The sequence below is a fragment of the Triturus cristatus genome, chromosome 8 (genome assembly GCF_964204655.1).
Source record: "Triturus cristatus chromosome 8, aTriCri1.1, whole genome shotgun sequence".
NCBI lineage: Eukaryota > Metazoa > Chordata > Amphibia > Caudata > Salamandridae > Triturus > Triturus cristatus.
Window position 1 is genome coordinate 1,454,950,015 of NC_140591.1, and position 18,044 is coordinate 1,454,968,058.

General features: G+C 41.7%; 1 protein-coding gene across 2 annotated transcripts in view; it reads left to right on the forward strand.

Annotated features, from left to right (window-relative positions):
• Nucleotides 1-18,044, forward strand: part of PAK1 (p21 (RAC1) activated kinase 1) — a 292,558-nt gene that overhangs the window by 174,848 nt on the left and 99,666 nt on the right. For both annotated transcript variants that reach the window (XM_085623255.1, XM_085623256.1), the window contains exons 5-7: nt 1,284-1,431; nt 11,614-11,651; nt 12,629-12,745. In XM_085623255.1, the coding sequence (XP_085479381.1) occupies nt 1,284-1,431; nt 11,614-11,651; nt 12,629-12,745 (303 nt within the window). The remainder of the gene's footprint in view (nt 1-1,283; nt 1,432-11,613; nt 11,652-12,628; nt 12,746-18,044) is intronic.

Sequence of the window (18,044 nt, forward strand, 5' to 3'; positions counted from 1 at the left end):
GGTGTCCCCTGCAAATGCCGAATCGCTGTCATAAGTATCGGTGTTTTAGAGACAGAAATCTGGTTACAAGTCTGAAAATGTGCCAGCACCTCAAAGAAGCAGGTGTCCTTTAGGAATAGGAATAAAAAAAGTTTGTTGAAGAGTAAGCTCACTGGAAACTCTGAAAATGAAATATAAAAAATAAAAAACAATTTTTAATGCACCCACTTTTCGTTTAATGAAAACAGGCTGCTTTTTATTAAGTTTACTTTATTGACAATGTGGCCTTTTGAAGATCACCATCTCTGTGATTGTGGCAAATCGGATTGAGTTGCAATTTACGACCTACCTAATAAATATTAATTAGCTAGTCGTATTGCGACTCAGTCAGGCTTGTTTTTTATGAACTGACTATTGGTACATAGGTCGGTCTGTAAAAATATTTACTAGACTTAAAAAAAAAATGGTCGTTTATGACCAGTAAACAGTACATCTGGCCCCAAGTTCTTAACTAAAGTGTGTGTCTCCTTTTCTTTATAATCCGGATCCAGGTAAAATAAGCCACCAGTTCTAAGGCACCTCTCCCAGATAGCCCAGAGAATTACAAACACCATAATTATTTATTAGGTAAAATACTCGCTGCTTTCCCCTCATGCCAGTTGGTAGATATTGGTAATAGCTTGAAGACACAGAAGCATCTGTCGGTGGAGATGGACTCGACGCCTGGTCATGTGCTGAATGGATAGTGATGGTTTCCAGGATACTGCCCACATGCCCCTGGGCTGATCTGGCATTGGAAGAGAGTCATTTCCCATAACAGTTTGTAATCCTCACGCAGACACCCTGCAGCTCTCTTTCAGGGCAAGAGGAAACAGTTTGCAGACACAGGACAGTTTATGAAAAGAAGCAGGCGGCGTTGTAATAACTCCGAGAGAGATGTTTTATGTCGCTTTCAAGTCCGAACTCTACGTGTCTGTGCAAAAATAGCATAAGGTACAGCGCTGTCTGGCATTAGAAAGAAACAAACCTGACCTGAGGGATGGTTCATGTGGCCACTTTCTTTCCAAAGTGAGGACTCGCTCATAACCTTGTTTTCTGTTTCTCACTTGGTGGCTGAGGAATTGTGTACATTTTTCCTCCTGTAACAAATATAGTTTGTTGCCAGAAGTGACATTTCAAATGCTTTTCTCAAGTTATTAACCTTGTTATCCATCGTTCACGGGCAGAGACATCCTCATTCTCCAAGAGCATGCAGCTAGCATTGTCCTCACTGGTGTTTTTGATTATTTTTCTATTAAATCCAGGGTATGCCGGAGCAATGGGCTCGCCTGCTGCAGACCTCAAATATTACAAAATCGGAGCAGAAGAAGAACCCCCAGGCGGTGCTAGATGTCTTAGAATTTTACAATTCCAAGAAAACCTCCAACAGCCAGAAGTATATGAGTTTTACAGGTAATTCCTCTGCCATATTCCCAGTTTCTTTCAAATTCCCGTCATAATAGATCTTATATAACATGACAACACATCATGTTTGTAGAGCTGTGCAGACACCTAATATTTTATTTAACACATGGCAGTCAAGTGCCTTTGAATCTAACTTGAATTGTTTTTCAATACTCCCCATTAGGTCATCGAGTTGTATTTGTATAGTGCTTACAACCCCTGACAAGGCGTTAACGCGCTTTGCGGCAACTAGCACACTACTCCGGAACCCAAGACTACCGGTGAATAGGCAGTAGATTAGTGATACATGCTTCCTGTTCCATGTAGGGTTAGTTGTGCTAAATGTATTAAGATGGGGCTCTTGAGAGTTCATTTATTTACTCTAGTATTTTTAATAGTGATAGATGAATTAAAGTGGATTAGTAAAGGGAAGATGTGAGATGGTATTGGTAGTGCTGGGCATGTGCGACTGTTAGTTGAATGAACTGGACAGAAAGAGAGAAGGAATTGGAAAACATGTTTGGGAATCCATTGCAACCTGAAAGGTCCGAGTGGAGGGAAAGGCAGGAGTTGAAGTTTAAACATTTTTTTTGTTTTATTTAAAAAAAACATATACATGGATACATACAAACACACACAGCTAAATATATACATGTATGTATACAAATATCCGCTTTATACATAGTTATATCTTTATACAAGGCATAAATTCACAGGATATGTAACTGTTATTGTGTGCATGCATATGTGCATCAATAGGATGGACTTGCATATGTGTATGGGCGCATATGTTTATATAAAAATGTATGTGTGTATATGTATATGTTGTATAGATAGGAGAGTGCATGTTTATGCATTAGATGTACTCACATATCTGGATTTGTAAATGTACCTGGGTAGCTGAATCTATGTTCTTGAGATTATACATTGCATAAGGATATAAAATGTATATGTACAAGAAAAAAAATAAACATCTGTTATGTATATTACTATAAGTGTACATGTATTCATTACATATGTAAATAACATATGTACGAGTGTCTGTATATGGGTTTATGCGTCATTGCATGATAATATACGTGTCAGAGTATGTAAAAATGATTATTGATTAGGTATCTTTACCAATGCATAGTTTTTTTTACGCTTTCTAAAAGAATATAACAATATTTGAGGCAAACAGGATAAACGGCGGACTCCAATGACTGCACCTCCTTACTGAGTTCCCAATGTAAATAAAATGGTATTAGATGATGGTGTGCATACTGACACCCCTGCATCCGCCGTTGATGGATGCTAACTGCCAAGCAGATCAGTAAGAATTCAAAAGGGGTTTTGGGGTGGTGCACCACCAGGTAAGTTTATCAGTAAAATACACCAAGTGGTCTGTAGTTGGTATATAAACAAAGTCTTTATTTTTAATTCAGTTGTTGACACAGAGCCTCAGCCAACGCGTTTCGTTCAATAAAGAACTTCGTCAGGGCTGGAAAGATGCAAAGAGACATACAATAAATAAACATACTATACAAAACATTTAAAATACATATAAAGGACATCAAGTATGGAAAGATAAAAACTTATTTATAAATGTTATCTTGGACAAACTGAAAATGAAAGCACAGGACACATCAGGAATATACTTTGTCTTGTTGATATGTCGAACAACACACTTCTAAGAAAGACTAATGTACATCCCTACACAAAGGAATAAAAATAATTCAATATGCATGAATGCACAGTTGTAACATCATGGTTCTAATGTGGATAAGCTTTCAAATTACTAAAAGTGGATGGTTTAATAGGGGTGTCCCTATCTGGGACCTCATATATGTGACAAGGATATGCGTCTGTCTATCCCTTCTTGCCCCATGATGTAAAGATGATTATCTCACGAACAGGGAAGGAGAGGGGAGGGGGGGAGAAGAGGCAGGGGGAAGGGTACTAGACGGGTGTGTATCAGTGAGATAGGACACATGAGGAACACGTACCATGAGTAACGATGCAAGTGCAATCCAATAGCGCCGGAGTTCATGTGAACCAGGAGTCGTCTCTCGGTAGGTTGCGAGATGTGCTTGGTGAGCAGTCCTTAACAGTCATCCAGTGCCACCATGATAAGGGCACTGTACAGGTATCTGTTAAAGTAGAGTGGATGTGTAAATAGCTAATACGAATTTAATGTCAAAATAATTTCTGAGTTGACCCCCCTCTAAGATTCCGAAGTCTAGTTCCCTAAAGTATCCGATCCGCAAAATATGAGTCAGTCCCTAAGTTTCAAGGATCCACTGCATTCAATTAAATGATCAAAACAAAAAGGACCAGGATCCTCTAATTCAAAAAAAGTGACTCTGATGCCAGCATTGGTTCATCAGATAGAAAAGGCTAGGAACATCAAGCCGAATTCCGACTGCCCATGGTGTGCGGTTAATCCACCAGAGTTTGCAGAGTAACGTACTCGAAGTGACTAAGTTTAAAATAAAAAGATGGGACGCTTAGGAAACAGGGTCAGTGGTCCAAAAGTCGGAAGGACAATGGCTTAAGTAATGCGTGTCACAGAAAGTTTATGATTTGGTGTGGGTGGAATGCCCCATGTCAATGAATCAATGGAACAGGTGATAAGCAATATCCCATAACGTAGGACCCCTGCCAAACCTTGAGAGCCACCAAGAAACACAAAAGGAATGAAAGGAGTAAAAAAGGGGACACACACGTCTGTAAAGCGAGTAAAACCGAAAATGTAAGAGAGCTAGTAAGCAAGATCCCATAGTATATGACCCATATCGTTCCCCAAACAGCAGTATAAAATGACAAACAAAACCAAGACACGTAAGCCTAGAGGGCGAAACACACTATAGAGTAACATTAGGAAAGTGGCCCCTATGCCACATGATCGAAACGGTATTAAGTGGCCAAGAAAATTAAAGATAGGTAAGACCATGCCGTATGTCCCCCTCCGCACAGAGTTGTCTGCAAAGTACCCCTCATACCTGTGTTAAGACAGAAGTTCGCGTCCTCCCCTGGGAGTATCCCGTGAAGTGAACCGGGGCAGACGCCGGGTTTAAAAGCACGGACATGCGTTAGTAAGATCAGCGCACGTCATCGCGTTTCAGCAAGGTGAAACCGAGCGTGTGATAGTTAGCCAATGACAGTCATGTTTGGGCCGTTTCTACGGAGACCCGGTTTGACACTCGTACGCGTCAAGTCTTGACAGGAGCTGTCAGGGGGTGTGTCGGGGGTGAGCCAATAGGAGTCACGGTTGGTGCTGTATCAGCGGTTAGAGCGCGCCAAGGTCTGAAATAAGGGCGTAAGAAAGAAAATAAAAGCTAAAAAAAGGCGTCCAATATTACGTGGTCGAAGGCTGGGGAAGCGTCCTATAGTAGAACGGAAATGTCCATATTGTAAAGGGCCAGCCACTCGTTACGGTACATATTGATAAGGTGTGTTCCGAAGTCGTTCACTTATAATAGGCTGGACACAAGTGAAAGCAGCCCGGTGAAAGGATGGAAAATGCGCCCGATTTTCAAACACAATTATGGTGAAGTGTGCAAGATTAGCGCAATGTAAACACAACTCACGAAGTTGACATGAGCCGTTTCCAAGGAAACCCGGTAACATACTGAGGCGGCTGACGTGACGTTGGAACAGATACGTCATTCTCGTCACGTCGTGTTAGAGCCTCTCAGAAGGTGTATCAAATGAAAAAACAATGTGTGCGATGCCTCATTGGTATTACGCGCGCCATGTTCGAAAATAAAAGCTGCAACGTCGAAGGCTGGGTAAGGCGCCCAATTTAGAAGGTAGATGCAGCAAGATAGAAAGTTTAAAAAAAAAAAAAAGGCGCCTATTTATGAGGTCAGATGCCACAGAAAAAATGACAGAGCAGTGCGTCTTGCAAGAGAGTGTCCGGAAGGTCACCACTTGTGTCTCGATGAACACAAAGTGTGGGGCGTATGTTTGGTTCCCATCAACACATATGAGTGTGGCCTATTAGGATGAAAAGGTCAAAACCATACTAAATGACAGGTTAGTTGGAACAAGCTATTTGCGTGTTGCAAGAGGGTGTCCAGAAGCCCACCACTTGTGTCTCGATGAACACAAAGCGTGGGACGTAAGTAAGGTTCCCATTTACACATATAAGTGTGGCCTATTTGGATGTAAAGGTCAAACCCATACTAAATGACGGTAAGTTGGAGGCTTACCTACGGAGCATAAGAAACATGATTAAAATATGTTAATCATGTGAACACAAGTGTGTTGGAGGGAGGCGCTGTTTAGAAGATAGAGAGCGCGCCATAGATCATGTTAAAAAAAAGGCAAACAATGGAATGTTCTAAAGGCAAGAGATCGCCGAATGCGTAAATATGTAATAAACGTGCACTGCCTTTGCGATTCTAAGGCGTGCTGGGTCTGAGAAAAGCCAAGTACCAGTCGTTTAAGTAGAGCAGCGTCTAATAAGTAAAAGGTTGTGCACCGATTAACAGGGAAAAGGGTTGATGTGAAAGGAATTGACGAGACATATAGGTATAGTCTTAATCGTGTTATATACATGTCAGCGGCACTTCATCAATTGCAACACTAAATACGTGATATACACACTGGAGTGCCCATGCAGAAAGGTCTATGTAGGCAGTACAGCACGATGTCTGAAAACCCGTATCCAAGAACACCGACGCGCGCTGATTAACAACGATACACGATATCTTCTAAACAGCGCCTCCCTCCAACACACTTGTGTTCACATGATTAACATATTTTAATCATGTTTCTTATGCTCCGTAGGTAAGCCTCCAACTTACCGTCATTTAGTATGGGTTTGACCTTTACATCCAAATAGGCCACACTTATATGTGTAAATGGGAACCTTACTTACGTCCCACGCTTTGTGTTCATCGAGACACAAGTGGTGGGCTTCTGGACACCCTCTTGCAACACGCAAATAGCTTGTTCCAACTAACCTGTCATTTAGTATGGTTTTGACCTTTTCATCCTAATAGGCCACACTCATATGTGTTGATGGGAACCAAACATACGCCCCACACTTTGTGTTCATCGAGACACAAGTGGTGACCTTCCGGACACTCTCTTGCAAGACGCACTGCTCTGTCATTTTTTCTGTGGCATCTGACCTCATAAATAGGCGCCTTTTTTTTTTTTTTTTTTTAAACTTTCTATCTTGCTGCATCTACCTTCTAAATTGGGCGCCTTACCCAGCCTTCGACGTTGCAGCTTTTATTTTCGAACATGGCGCGCGTAATACCAATGAGGCATCGCACACATTGTTTTTTCATTTGATACACCTTCTGAGAGGCTCTAACACGACGTGACGAGAATGACGTATCTGTTCCAACGTCACGTCAGCCGCCTCAGTATGTTACCGGGTTTCCTTGGAAACGGCTCATGTCAACTTCGTGAGTTGTGTTTACATTGCGCTAATCTTGCACACTTCACCATAATTGTGTTTGAAAATCGGGCGCATTTTCCATCCTTTCACCGGGCTGCTTTCACTTGTGTCCAGCCTATTATAAGTGAACGACTTCGGAACACACCTTATCAATATGTACCGTAACGAGTGGCTGGCCCTTTACAATATGGACATTTCCGTTCTACTATAGGACGCTTCCCCAGCCTTCGACCACGTAATATTGGACGCCTTTTTTTAGCTTTTATTTTCTTTCTTACGCCCTTATTTCAGACCTTGGCGCGCTCTAACCGCTGATACAGCACCAACCGTGACTCCTATTGGCTCACCCCCGACACACCCCCTGACAGCTCCTGTCAAGACTTGACGCGTACGAGTGTCAAACCGGGTCTCCGTAGAAACGGCCCAAACATGACTGTCATTGGCTAACTATCACACGCTCGGTTTCACCTTGCTGAAACGCGATGACGTGCGCTGATCTTACTAACGCATGTCCGTGCTTTTAAACCCGGCGTCTGCCCCGGTTCACTTCACGGGATACTCCCAGGGGAGGACGCGAACTTCTGTCTTAACACAGGTATGAGGGGTACTTTGCAGACAACTCTGTGCGGAGGGGGACATACGGCATGGTCTTACCTATCTTTAATTTTCTTGGCCACTTAATACCGTTTCGATCATGTGGCATAGGAGCCACTTTCCTAATGTTACTCTATAGTGTGTTTCGCCCTCTAGGCTTACGTGTCTTGGTTTTGTTTGTCATTTTATACTGCTGTTTGGGGAACGATATGGGTCATATACTATGGGATCTTGCTTACTAGCTCTCTTACATTTTCGGTTTTACTCGCTTTACAGACGTGTGTGTCCCCTTTTTTACTCCTTTCATTCCTTTTGTGTTTCTTGGTGGCTCTCAAGGTTTGGCAGGGGTCCTACGTTATGGGATATTGCTTATCACCTGTTCCATTGATTCATTGACATGGGGCATTCCACCCACACCAAATCATAAACTTTCTGTGACACGCATTACTTAAGCCATTGTCCTTCCGACTTTTGGACCACTGACCCTGTTTCCTAAGCGTCCCATCTTTTTATTTTAAACTTAGTCACTTCGAGTACGTTACTCTGCAAACTCTGGTGGATTAACCGCACACCATGGGCAGTCGGAATTCGGCTTGATGTTCCTAGCCTTTTCTATCTGATGAACCAATGCTGGCATCAGAGTCACTTTTTTTGAATTAGAGGATCCTGGTCCTTTTTGTTTTGATCATTTAATTGAATGCAGTGGATCCTTGAAACTTAGGGACTGACTCATATTTTGCGGATCGGATACTTTAGGGAACTAGACTTCGGAATCTTAGAGGGGGGTCAACTCAGAAATTATTTTGACATTAAATTCGTATTAGCTATTTACACATCCACTCTACTTTAACAGATACCTGTACAGTGCCCTTATCATGGTGGCACTGGATGACTGTTAAGGACTGCTCACCAAGCACATCTCGCAACCTACCGAGAGACGACTCCTGGTTCACATGAACTCCGGCGCTATTGGATTGCACTTGCATCGTTACTCATGGTACGTGTTCCTCATGTGTCCTATCTCACTGATACACACCCGTCTAGTACCCTTCCCCCTGCCTCTTCTCCCCCCCTCCCCTCTCCTTCCCTGTTCGTGAGATAATCATCTTTACATCATGGGGCAAGAAGGGATAGACAGACGCATATCCTTGTCACATATATGAGGTCCCAGATAGGGACACCCCTATTAAACCATCCACTTTTAGTAATTTGAAAGCTTATCCACATTAGAACCATGATGTTACAACTGTGCATCCATGCATATTGAATTATTTTTATTCCTTTGTGTAGGGATGTACATTAGTCTTTCTTAGAAGTGTGTTGTTCGACATATCAACAAGACAAAGTATATTCCTGATGTGTCCTGTGCTTTCATTTTCAGTTTGTCCAAGATAACATTTATAAATAAGTTTTTATCTTTCCATACTTGATGTCCTTTATATGTATTTTAAATGTTTTGTATAGTATGTTTATTTATTGTATGTCTCTTTGCATCTTTCCAGCCCTGACGAAGTTCTTTATTGAACGAAACGCGTTGGCTGAGGCTCTGTGTCAACAACTGAATTAAAAATAAAGACTTTGTTTATATACCAACTACAGACCACTTGGTGTATTTTACTGATAAACTTACCTGGTGGTGCACCACCCCAAAACCCCTTTAGAATATAACAATATGTTTAGATATTTAAAAAAGTCACTGCATATATAGTCCAGCATGGCAAAAATGTGTTTGTCTGGGTATGCTGATGAGGTTGTCTATATACATGTGTGTATGCATATTAGTTTATTCTTCCGTTTGTAAATCTATAGATTTATTTGTGAAGAATTGTTTCATCCTTGGTGTTTAGGCCTAATATCTTACACAGAAAGCACACATGAACAAGTTAAAGCATCGGTATAGTGTACTGTCAAGCATTGATGTAGTTGTTTGAATATTTGTTTGTTTAAAATATATTTATCTTTGAAACAAGGAGAGGGGCTCTGAACTCCAAAGGGATGGCGCTCCCAGTAACTTAAATGTTAAAAATAAATGTACTCTTTGGAGAGACTCTCATAATCGCAATTCATGCCAGGTGTATCCCCACATATATCCCCACTTTCATTCACACTCCACTCAGAATGTTAAAGCATCTATAGTCAAAACAAATGAATATAATCAAAATAATTTTTAATGAATATAAAACTATACAGGTATAAGAATCCCACAACGAGGATTCAAATTTAAAAACTATTTTATAGTGATAAAAACACAGTTACTCCAATGTGGAATAAATCATGTGCCTAAAAAGGAGAACACAAAAGGACAATACCTTTGTTATGTAATAGTCAATTTGGACACAATTTCAGCAGCACAAACCATGGGTATCGAATCCCTGTCTAAAGCTAACTACTAATTGAAACCAAATGTAACATAAAAAAGGGCGTTGACGCGTTTCGGTAGCACATTTACAATAGGGCCACCTTCTTCAGGACATATAGATTTTTTTCTCCTTAAGAAACGTATTTTGTTTAGCAACAGTCCCACCTGTTGTGAAATGAGACATAGTATAAACATTTAAAAAGATAGAAATGATAATTTTGTCTGATTCTGGTTCAGAATGTTTAAATAAAATCTATTAATATCTATTTAAAATTATTTTTTAAGTACAAATCTGTATTTAGTGAGCTTAATCAAAACAGTAATCAATTTCCGATGATGATTTTGCATATATATTGTAGATGGTTTTAATTAACTGTACAATAAAGAAGATAGATGCACAGCGCTTCAAACCAGTATGATATGAAGCATTTTGACTCGCAGATTCCACAGAAGAGCTAAAATACGAAAGACCGGAATGCTGCTCAGAATGATATTAATGGCTGTATTAATTCAAGCATTCGAGTGAATCTCCTCAAATGAGAAGGGTATGTCCCAAGTGTGGGTCCCAAGCTCGCTCTGCGATAAGACCCAACCTGCACCTTACTGAGGAGGCCCAGCAAGACCAAAATCATTTTGGGCTTGCCTGTGCTCCTATTTAGACAGGACAAAGCTTAGCAGCTCGACAGTGCCATCCATTTGGACCAGAAGCAAATACTTATTTGTCTTTGGTTGTTACCGGTTTGTCCTAGAAGTTAAACAGCGATGGACTAAAATGCAACTGAGAGTAATTACCAATAGCTGAGATTAAACAGGCATTCCATTCATCCCTTTTTGTACTGTTAGTGAAAATGTGTAATACTATTACGTGGTTATATTAGATGTAAATCTGTTACCTCATACTATATTTTCACTTAAGGTGATGGTGAAATTGCGTGCTGTGATATCTCGAGGTTGCATAAAGGAATTTTGAACACAACAGAGCCATAAGTATGTTCACATCAAATGCACTCTACAGATTTGGCTTGATAAAATATACATCATAATCCCTGTAATTTAAAGACAAAGTGTTGAACTTTAACCTGTTACCTCTTTTGATTAAGAAACATTGCATTATGAGTCAGTGAAAGCCTGATACTTTGACCACATAGTGTATTGAGGAGTTCTCCACACTTTCCTGTGGCCATCTTTTACACATAAATGTATCTTCACACCCTCTTGTGGTCCTTTTTAGACTGAGGGAATTCGCCACAACTTCTTGTGGTCCTTTACACACTTAGGGAATCCTCTGCACGGTCTTTTGGCCCTCTATACACGTAGGTGTATCTTTACACCTTCTTGTTGTCCTCTGTGGAAATGTGGAATTCTCCACAACTTCTTGTGATCCTTTACACACTTAGGGAATCCTCTGCACTGTCTTGCGGCCCTCTATACACTTAAGTGTATCTTTACACCTTCTTGTTGTCTTCTGTGGAGATATGGAATGATCCACGACTTCTTGTGGTTGTCAATCCACATGGAGAACTCCACTCCTTCTATTGGTCCTCTGGGCTTTTATACAATGTCAAGCGTTCTTACAGGATATAGTCAAGTCTGCAGAGCTTTGCTTGGGATGTTTTTTTGTGTGATGCTAAGCCCTTTGCTCTGAGTGTTGGGCATGACGCGCATAGAAGTACTCCTTTCTTGTATCATAGAGGGTTAGTCTTACAAATGGATCATCGAGATGATCAGTGATGGTTGTGGTCTGGTTGATAACATTGTCTCTTACCCTTAGTCTGTTTAAATGATAATGTTGTTCTATTTCAATACTGTATACAACGGCCCTAATTCAAAATGTGTTTTGCAGAAAACGCAGTTGAAGAATATAACTCATCAAACGCATTGGTAAGATTCTCTTCCTCCTTTATCAGTTTGGTTTTTCTCTTCAAACGTTTGGGTTTTTGGTATAACTGCAATTGAAATAAATGCTCAAAGGTAAGAGTAGGCTTTGGCTGTAAAACACTAGTTGCCAGAATATTTAACACTATATAGTATCTTACAGATAGTGGATAGGAAAGTCGCGTCGGTGAGTCTGGAAAATTCTGGATGGCAATGAACTGGCTTTAGTTAAATGCCCAGTAAGCAAATTTATCTGGACTTCCCACATTCCGAGATTAACAAGACAACTCTATTGAGGTATCTAGGCATGACCTGTCATTGATATCTCACAAATCACAGATATTTTTTTATGTTCATATTACATGTTTTGCTTCTGAAATGTGAACAGTGGGGATTGGAGTCACAGGGAATCAGTGTCTGGATTCTCATGTTTTTGTATGAACCTTGAGGAAGAATACAGATAAACTGAAAATGTGTAGAATGTGTGTGCTTATGCGATAGGCTTAAAAACGGAGTACGTGTGGAAGGGAAGGCCTGCCCTAATATTCGCTGCACCACCAAGTTTAAAATAACAGGTCTTAAGCACAAATAGATTTACAAAGTTGACAGTCGACCTTCCTCCCAAATAGCACTATTAGATCATCAGGTATGAAACCGTTTAGAGCCCCCCGATATAGACTCTGACGGAGGATTGTTGTTTTCAATACAGAGTCTGTACTTTTAAAGCTACTCCTCATTCAGTGAAATAAATTTTGGAAACTGTAGAGCAGAATCAAATAAATGACTATTACCAGAAAGTTCAGTTGCCATTGGCCAAGCCCACACAGGAACGAAGACTAGTTTTGCTAGCAGGAGCTCAGTTAATAAGATGCCCCATAATCTTGTGGTGGGAGGATGACCTGCTCAATAATAATAAGAGAAGATGGGCAATTTTATATTGCAGAATTGTTATAGTTTGTTAACAACTTATTTGTTTATTTTAGAGCACAAAGACCGTCTCGGAGACCCCAGCAATACCACCAGTGTCGGAAGATGATGACGACGAAGATGAACCTGCACCACCTCCAATGATTGCACCTCGCCCAGAGCACACCAAATCAGTCAGTATAGTACCCTCTCCTGGGGGTGAACGGTATTCTTTATAGTCACTTAAGGAACTAAATGTGCAGCATAGGTGGTGTAGATAATGACATTTGCATTTTCCATATATGAGCCTGTAACGCCCTGAACGTCTCAGGATCGTTTAACAGACACGATAATGAGAACGCAACCACTTGTGAAGGTTTAGTTATTTTAATGAAGGCAAAACAATACAAGGAATAAACAAAGGTTATAGTCACTGGAATCCTCCGGGCTAAGTACGTTACCAGCCCACAGCACGGATGGTCCTAACCGTCCTCTGCATATACGCCGATCCCGGCGTATGCCAACAGAGGGCAGAAATGAAATGGCCGACAATGCCAATCGGTAGGCTGTGAGGGGCACGAAGAGTGTTGGGGAGAATCGAGGAGTCAGGGAAACACCCAGCCGGGGTCTCTACCTGAAGGGAGCAGCCGCTCAACCTCTTCCTCAGACTGCACCGGGACGCGGAGTCACCTCCTGGTGATGCGTCACCGATACCCCAATCACAAGCAAAGAAGACTGAACCGAGAGCAGCCGCTCGATCGATCCTGTGGACTTCCGAGTCTGTAACGCGGCAAACACCTCCTGATGTGCGTTACAGCTGGCAGTCCCTGTATCTCTGGTCGGGCTGGGAGTTACGACTCCAACCAGCAAAAGCGCCACTGCGCTTTGACTCAGCCGAGTCAAAAAGCGAAGCTCAATGGTTATCCGGTAGAGCTTCCGGGTCCTTCACAGGTGACGATGGGGCAAGACACGGCCCATGGAGTAACGACTCGACCTACCTCCGTTCTTGCCTTACTGGAGCACCACTCCGGAACACTGCTCTTCACTAAGCAGGTACGTCGGTGTAAACACAATATCCGACAGCGTTGTACCTCCCGGTTCCTCCCTTTATAGGGCGTGTTTTCCTTGAGTTATGTAACAGCTCTCCTGTTTACATAAGGGCGTGTTTTCCTTGAGTTATGTAACAGCTCTCCTGTTTACATAAGGGCGTGTTTTCCTTGAGTTATGTAACAGTTCTCCTGTTTACATAACCTCTCAACCGCTAAGCATCCTGGGAGATGTAGTCCGTTTTCGCTGGTTACCGTTTCCTCCCCTCGCAGGACAGGAATTCTTGACAGAGCCGATGTAACTTATTTATAAAAAGTGACACTTTTTCCCAGTAGCTCTTACTAAAGATGAATCTCTCTGACCTTCCCATAGTTTGAGCACAGTTCCTGGTTCTTATCCTATTGATTTCAATGTCCCCAACATCAAAGAGGGTCTTTGAATTAGTATTTTTGTTTGATGATTACAATAACATCTGTCTGCATTTACTACACCACCGCAACCATTCATTGCCACCTCTGTGGGCGGCCACCTATGACACCATGAAAATGTCACTAGTCCCAGTCAATAGAACACTTCACTTGTACTTGCTGTTTGACAGAACTTTCACTAATTTCTCACATTAAAGATACTTCTAATAATATGTTTCATTGTTTGTGAACTTTAAGGAATGCTCCTTCTCTTGCAGGTATCTCACAAAACCCCCTTAGTTCTGGATTTAGTCCCATATTGGCTGATATATTGTTATTCTCTCTGTGCAATGCTCCAAAACATACAAGTTTCTAGATGCCTGGCATACATTCAGCCTAAACTACAAGGTTCACAACACATCAGCCTTGAAGGGTTTACATTGGTTCTTAAGGAAAGACACAAATGAAGGGTTCAAGGGCCCTGTTGTCTCCCTTTCACTGTTCTAGTTGTTACCCACCAGTTCTTTGTTTATATTACTTATCTAGTCTGGCCTCTTTTACTGCCTTGTACTGTCCTCTTTGTTGTACCTGTTACCACTTCCAAGTTCTTAGGCTCTATACTCATTTCTGTATCCCCATCGACAATACCCATTGGCCTTACTTGTCCCTTCCCATATTTGTCCAGCACATGCCTGTGTTTGGTCTGTTTCCTCTCTACACTGTCCCATTCTGTATATTACTTCTCATCTCGGGCTCAACTTCTCCCATGTGTTTTTGACTTCCTTCCCTTTCTCCATTCATCTTTAATGTCCCTCCTCTTGCATAGTTACCGTATCTATCTGTCCCTCCTCCCGCCTGCTTCTTTCTTTGTTGTATTCCCTCCTCTGAACAGTTTCTGTTTATTCACCTTCCTTCCCACTCCCATATAAATGTTCCTTCTGTCTGCTCCCATCTCCCTGCAATGGACTTGGTGTCTGCATATGTGCCATTAAATGGAGTGGGCTTTATTCATGGAGCTACATGGGATGGCCTGGTTAAAGATACCCACAAATACATCAAGCTCTCTGAAAAAAACAACAAGTGTTAATGCCTGTTTGAATGTTGGGGACCCAGTAATCTTGGACTTCTGTGAGGAATCCAGGAGAACTAATAGTTGTGGTGAAGCACATCCACAATTCCAAACAATTAAGTGTACTCTATACCCTCAGACGTGTGGTTGCCGAGCCTTGCGACTCGTGGTAGCACTAGGAACTGTTTTAACCCTGCTCCCTGGTGAAGAGAATGTTGCAGGAGAAGAGCTTGTGGACCCAACTTGGAGCTCCAGTCTTCTGCCTAGTATTGCAGCATACCTCCAGGTTCCTTTGGGGGATCTGGGTTGCATCAGTGGGACAGCACAGAGCTTCAATCTGCAGATAGGGAGCTCCGCAGTGGGACAGCACGGAGATTCAATCTGAAGATAAAGAGCTCCACTGTGCAGATCAGGAGACCAGCTACTGGGACATGTACAACAATGAGACGGCTTAGAAAGTCAGGAGCGACTTGATGCCACAATTTGCACCTTGTTAAGGACACAAACTGGATCTGAAACGAAGCAGGGATAAAGCAGAGATCCACCCACAGCAGACCCCAAATTAGTAGATTCACAGTTCCTCTGACTTCAGCAGTAAGCAGGAGTGGCAATTTCTAACCCCAAAACTGTGCTTGACTGTACATGCAATCCTGATACCTAAATCATTGCAAGATCTAATGTAATGTATTCACAGGCTGCCATTTTTAGTCTCTTCCGTGCATGGCAAATTTATCTTTGCATTAATTTGGCGAGACCACATTGTCAAACGTGTGCACACCTAGTAATATTCAGCAGAAGTGCAGACCACAGAAGTGCCATTCTTGTATTAATGCCTGTAAGAGGATATCATGGTGCAGAATACCTATATCAGTTTGAATAAAAAGGGAGACCAGGAAAACATCTGGTGGGCTAAGAGCTAGATCTTGATATTTTAGATGAACAGTAGATATGGACTGTGGCTGACTTTGTGAGTGGTGTCTTGACCAGATGGGTAAAGACCAAGTTGTCTTTGTCTGCAGCAAACCATATTCATTTTCTTTATGGACTTATAAAAAAAACTGTAGGCCACTTTCCAAGCACTTCGAAACGCTTGGGGATTATGGGGTGATGTGCTGTAAAAGGGTAACTAGGATATCTTACGCCATACAGTAAAACTGAGAGTTGGATTGTAGATTCTGGACCAGGGCAGCAAGAAAGGAAATGTGGCTTTTTGTAGGTTCCTTTTGTATAGAAGGTAGGCTACTGTATACACAGACTAGAAGGGGAGGTTTTAATGCACATCACAGTTATGCATTTTGAGGCAACATCTCCGTGCATGTTTCAACATTGCAAAAGGTTATACTTCCTTATGGATCTACTATTGCAGAGGATGTAATCTCTGGCCAATAAGAGATGGGTATGGTGGTAGAGACCTCATCAAACAATGTCACTATTGGTTTTATATATTGTATAGTTTGCGGAGGTGGGTCCCTCTTTGCTTTGGAATCAAACCTTGAGTAAGCTAACCCTGAAAAGCTCTCGCTTCGAGAGTGGGTGATGAAGAAGTTATTTTAACAGCTGAGGATGTTAGGCCCTGCGAGGCACAGTTTATTGCTTGCACTTCTAGCATTGGCATCTCAGGATCGTAATCTGCTGGATCTACCAACTCCTACTCCAACTTATCCATTGCTCCTCTTCTTCAGTATCAGTGGGAAAATGGTGGTGGGGCAACCATATGGCAGTAGCCTTTATAGACAATGGGAACTGGATTTCCTGATGTTTATGTGCTTTATTGAGCTGCAACCTGTATGAAATGCAGTGGGAGGGCTCACAACACACCTCCTGTATTTCTCCCAAATCTGACTTGGCGGCCCTCAGTTTTGGTTCTGGGGCTCCGAGAGATAGTTGCGTTGGTAGTAGTAGTAAAGGTCTACGGTACAGGACAGTAAGACGGAAACTGGGCAGGTGCCTAATTTTCTTTGATGGAAAATACATTCTGCACCTACAATGTTGCTTCCGTTATTACCCTTTTCCTTGGTTCTTATACTTTTTTTCTCCATTATATAATTGTTTAGCTTTATTAATTATTATTAATTACTCAGGACCACCATCAGCACAGGACAGCATCATTTAGCAGAATATTTTCATTTTCTGATTAACAACCATAAACATGAACTCCAAGCACACATTCCACACCTCCAACTATTTCCCCCTGTTAACTATCCAATCACAGATGCAGTCAGTGACCAGGACTGAGTTGCAGTACCCCTGATGGGAATATTTAAAGTGGAGGAGCTTGTGTCTGTGGTTCAGCAGTACAGACTGCAGGGCCTTATTTAGAGTTTAGTCGATAAGATACTATCTCACAAATGTAATGGATTTCCCGCTAGCCTTATTACAAGTGCACAATAAACTATGGCACTTATAATGCAGTAGATGGATTATTGGTCACTTTTTAAAGGAGTATCCCTTCAGTCAAACTCTAAATCAGGCTGTTAGCCTGCCTACATAATATTCCCACTGATCATCTGAATCTCTTATCATATGCTTCTGCTTTCTGTAACCCCGAAGGAACTCCCCACCGCCTGATCCAGAATGGATATCAACCTGCTCTGCCTTCCATGTAAATGGCGTTATCGAGTGCATTGACTGTGCGGGAGCTTGGAGAAGCCTGAAAACATTTCTCAAGATCATGCTTAATTCTGTAATATACAAAGATGTCCAGTATGCTGCCTTCCACTTCACACACACTCCCCAGCTCTTTAATGCATCTAATGTAATAAACAGGTTGGCCACAAAGACGTCACCTTGGTGCGTAATTTTAAGGTTATGACCTTGAGTCAAAAAAGTCAGTCCTGCAATATTCACACATTGCAGCATTAAAGAGTATGGCATTCTTGCTCCCATCTTGGTCACCAGGCACTCCCAACTATGCACAGCTATTTATCTCTCTGCTTAAAAACAAACATCCCATCACCTCATCTTGTTGAG